This window comes from Puccinia triticina, chromosome 6A, assembly GCF_026914185.1.
Source record: "Puccinia triticina chromosome 6A, complete sequence".
NCBI lineage: Eukaryota > Fungi > Basidiomycota > Pucciniomycetes > Pucciniales > Pucciniaceae > Puccinia > Puccinia triticina.
In genome coordinates, this window is record NC_070563.1 from 4,509,585 (window position 1) to 4,514,549 (window position 4,965).

Genomic DNA, 4,965 nt, shown 5'->3' on the forward strand with positions numbered 1-4,965 from the left:
GGTGCAAGCTGAGGAATAATGTGCTGTTTGAAGACAATGGAACCCTGAAAAAAGATTATCCACAATCAAGTGTGATGCCCACAATAAACAAATCAGTTATGGAGATTCCAAGAGTGGACCCCAACTCATTGAAAGTTTCATCACACTTACAGGCTCCTGGTCAGCCCCAAAGTTTCAGTTACCATTCCATCATTCAATGTGATATTCCAGTTTTTTCACCAAAATCAGAACAATCAACATTGCCAAAAAATATCCCAGAAATCCTTACCAATTTGCAAAACACAGGAAGGAATATTGGAAACATAGAAGTCAAAGTTGAAAGTTCAATTTCTCCTGAAAACACAGCAAATAATCTTGAAAGATTGCAATTTGACACAGATATTTTCAAGATTGATGATAATAGCATGATTGAAGCTTCAACTCAAGACTTTCACATAGCATATCTGATTAAAACTCTGAAAAAAATACCAGAGCCTATAAAAGGGGTTTTGTTGGAGGAATATCAAATTCAAAAAGCTCTTCTCACTTTGAACAAACAGCACCAAGGAGTTTCATCCCCTATATTGGTCCCCAAGATGATGGAACTCACTCATGACATAGATAAATGGTACAAATATTGGAAAAAGATAACAAATATTGATATGAACAACTGGAATCATGATAGCTATTTCTTCCGCCTTCCTTATCTTTCCCCAGTTATTTTCATCTATGTTGAGATTTTTATCGCAATACTCCGTAGGATAGGATACCACCCATTGGAAGGAATCCTGGACTATCAAAAAGAAATGAAAAATGCTATGAAAGTGCACCAAGAATTCCAAAGCTACCTTGAAGACCCTACATCAGTTAATCAGGCCAGTGATTTGTGGACAGAGAAACGGCTTGCAATTACAGCTAGCATCAAAGAAGGTAGGGAGAAAGGAGCAAGTACTTTTGTATGGCATATGATAGAAGTCTGGATTGAAAGGGAACACCCAACCATTTGGTTTTATTTAAAAAACGGACATCAAGACAAACTCTCCAAAAATTTGAAGAAATTGTTCAATAGCCTCTTTTTCTATGGAGTCAAAGGCTTGACAGAACAAGTCAAAAAAATTATTGAGTAAGAGCATACTTGATTACTCAATCAAATTATCAAACCTTAGTAACTTCTCCTATGTTATGACGGTTGCTGCACTTATTTAGCCAGGCCCAAGAATATGATTTCATGAAAAAACACCTCTTCCTTACCCCCAACAATAACCCTTTTTCCAAATCTATCTCAAATGATTTCTTCCTGGACCACATGTTTGGTCAACTTCCATTCTCATTACTATTAAGGGATTGTTTTGATTTTTTTTTATTGTAGAAATACATATATTTTTCTTTTCCACTCTTCCTACCTTTCTCATGACTCCTTCATGAAAAATCCTGCATTTAGGATATACAGGGTGCACAGAAATTGCAACTAAATAAGATTGGATCCACATACCCTTTCCCATGACAGGCTACAACTGGAAAACTATGATACTCAATTCAGAAAGAGAGACAGAGTCCATCTCTTCCACCCCATAAATCTTTGGAGGCACATGCCCTTGCTGGTTGTGCCAGGGTGTTGCAGGGCAAGTTAGTGACAGGTGAAGATGATAGCACCAGCCTACCAGGGGAGGGCCAACATGATACTCCGTTTGGTAACCCTGCCTGCAGTGCAATGGAACTATTCAGTGTGCACACATAATTGCAAACTGTGCAGTCCTTTTCTTGTGGAAAATGAAAAGCAAGGAACAGGAGAGATGAATGAAATTTCACAAAGAGAAACAAATTATGTTTTTTGAATCGGAGGGATAATGAGACAGGTTATGGCGAGATGATGCAGGGACAATTAATTACCAGGTCTTTTTCTTCTTTTGCTTCTTTTTCTTCATCTTGTCCATCTTCTCCAGCTTGTTTCAATCTTCATCGTCCTCTTTGTTATCTTCGCCGTCTTCGGCTCTTCGCGGCCTTCACCTTAATTATAATCCTCCCATTTAGGAGGTTCACGATCATGTAAATCATAGTGATTGAATTTTTTTCGTGGGTAAAATTGCTCGACAATGCATTTAGAGAGTCTGGTGATTTTCTCTCTAAGAGCAGCACAATCTTCAAATTGTCCGTGTTCCATGCCCTCTGAGCAAAAGCTGTCGATTTGCATGAGCCCATAGTGCAAACGGTCGTCGACAAAGAGTGCATAAGGATCGCCCTCTGAGGGGCAGGGGAGGTTATCGTAGATTGCCTGAAATGCTGCAAGCATGTTCCTACTTGTCGACGAGTAATAGCCGTCCGAATCGCGCTCGCCATTAGCCCAAATTTTGAAGGTCTTCAACAAACTCTCAGTCAAAGAGTGATCGGATACGATTGCTTGACCAACTTCCGGGGATGCTTGAACAAGGTTGCGGAACACGCTAGCAGCCTCACAAGAAACTTCGACCTCTTTATGATTGATTAAACTGATTAAATCTTGAAGCCTAGTGATATATGTGATATCGGTTTGATTTGAGCCTGCTGGCGATGGCGGCGCAAATCTCTTAAAGTAGGCTGGTTTGGCGATGAGGCTATTGATGACTTCAAGAATTTCTCGAGAAAACTCAGATACCACGAGTTGGTCCAATCGATCCAGAAGTTGAGAGCATCCAAGCACTTCGGCCGTTGCACCCTCAGATCGGATAACTCTAGAAAGGGCTGTAAGAGCCAGGTAAGTCTGAAACTTGGTCGAAGACGGGTGAAGGAACAGAATAGTGAGTAGCTTGATCATTGATCGCTGGAAATCCTTGTCTGAACTGTAAAAAGCATTCAATTTGGCCAATACTTGGATCATTTCAAGCTCGTGTGGATCGAGGACAAGACTGCTGAGAGTTGACATTGCGTTTGTCACGAGAGCTGGTGTGCCAGGCGGCTGCTGTTGCGAGAGGTAACCAGAGAATTTGGGGGTGTTGATGATCATATCCAACACGATATCTGGGCCCCCAGATTTCGATGCAAGCATCGCGCAGTCGTCATATTCAACAAGGTTCAGCCACACTTTGGTAATAGTGGCTTTGAGTTGTGGACTTGCATCGCCAGTCTTCGAAAGCCAAGCCAAGGTTTGAATCAAGTCGGAATTACGCTCAAGTGTAGACCAGAGCCAAACCAACAGCTCCCTGTCATGTTTTTCTTTAGCTCCGTCCTGGTCGGTGGGCGGGAGCTCCCAGGGCCAATAATGTCTATTCGATAATAGCATACGGTGTCTTCTGTGTTCCTGCTTCTCTCGAGCTTTATCATCAGCTGGAAATTCGTTTGTAAGCACCTTGAAAGATACAAGATGGAGGATGACGGTCGCTAGTCCAAAGGCTAAAGATCGAGAGGGCGTAAACTTGATTTGGTCGGCCTCGTGATCCCGATCACTTTGTGTGAGAGATTTGGTAGTTTGAAAGAAAGCTTCGGACCTCTCTCTCAAGGTTTTTCGGACGGATTCGTCCTCGCTGAGAAGCGCCAAACTTTCGATGGCCGAGTTTGGAGGATTCTTGTTTCCCAAGAAGCTTATCATCAGAAGGTCGACAAGCTGATCAGATGAAGGTATCGGTGCGGATTGGAGATCCGTTGATCTTCGCAATTTCAGTAACGCCAGAATCGCTCCACAGCGGGCAGGAATAGAGACCCTGGTGGCTAGAGACATCCCAGTTAACCAATCCAAACATTCGGGCCACTCTGATTGAATTTTGGCGCCGAGGGATTTGTGGTCTAGGCAACACGCAAGGAAGTCGGAAAAGAATTTGTTCAAGTCGGCCTGTTCTGGTTGGCTCGCGGCAAGCTTAAGGACTGATTCGGCAAGACGCGAGAAAAAGCCATCAGTTTGAAGGAATTGGAGTGCCTGGTCTGGAGAAATCGACCAAATAGCGGCAAGAGCAGCGAAGCCATCGCAAACCTCGAGAGCTAGGGTGGAATGCAACATAGATTCTAGCGCGCTTTCAAACCAAGCCGGTCCATGGCTTTCTTGGTGCTGTAAGACGGAAGCCAAGGCCTTCAAAGCCTGGACACGTACCAATCCGTCCGAGGAGGAGACGTTGCTGAAGAGCACCTTGATTGCTTCGGGTGAGGGCTTGATGGACGGGTCCTTGATGACCGATTGGATGATATCCAAGCTCGACGTCTCAGTAGGTTGTAGCTTAGACATTTTATTTCGCGAGGCCGGGCTAAAAAGACGCGATGGTCAGATTGGAGAGTATCATGTTATAACGTCCAAGCCGTCTCCACTCGTCCGTCTCTGCACACGTTTCCGGGATGACCTTTGCCGCAGCCGCAGCCGTAGCGGTCAATGGTCTTCCCGTAGGCCTCAGTGGTCCCTTCCTGTCGGTAGGTTTTCACTGGGGCCGGTGTCCGGGTCTTGGTGGAGAGTCTCGAGTGTACTAAGGCCTCACTACCTGTGGGGCGTCGCGACCTGCTAGGAAGGAGCCCCTAGGTGGGTAGTGATGCAACTCGACGACCCTCCTCCTGAAGCAAAGAGGAAAGAGTGGGAGTGGCTGCCCTTGGCCGAAGTGGAGAGGGGTTCGGGCTATGCCCTAACCCTGCATGTTCCTGGGTGGGCGGGAGGATTTTGAAAAGGAAACTGCCGGTGCAGAGCCGATGAGTTTCCGAGAGATGATGGAGAGAGCTTGGGAGGAGTCTTCGTGCGGGGACAGGCGAGTCTCAAGGAGCTAGATTATGAAGGTTGTTGTGACTGGCGCATGGGCCCGGTCCTGAACCTAATCACTCATAATCTGGCCTCGACTCCCCCGGCCTGGCCCGGGCGCCCTCCTTCGCGTGCTTGGACCTAGGAGACCTCCCCCTGCGGGTCCGGTCTCTGTCCATCCAAGCCGTCTCCACTCGTCCGTCTCTGCACACGTTTCCGGGATGACCTTTGCCGCAGCCGCAGCCGTAGCGGTCAATGGTCTTCCCGTAGGCCTCAGTGGTCCCTTCCTGTCGGTAGGTTTT

At 45.9% G+C, this 4,965-nt stretch overlaps 1 protein-coding gene across 1 annotated transcript; it reads right to left on the reverse strand.

Annotated features, from left to right (window-relative positions):
* Positions 1-1,987: 1,987 nt before the first annotated feature.
* Positions 1,988-4,168, reverse strand: PtA15_6A541 (uncharacterized protein; the record flags this gene model as incomplete). The annotated part of the gene is made up of 1 exon (XM_053170258.1): positions 1,988-4,168. One exon carries the CDS (start codon positions 4,166-4,168, stop codon positions 1,988-1,990), a length of 2,181 nt encoding a protein of 726 aa, XP_053021467.1.
* Between the last annotated feature and the right edge of the window lie 797 nt (positions 4,169-4,965).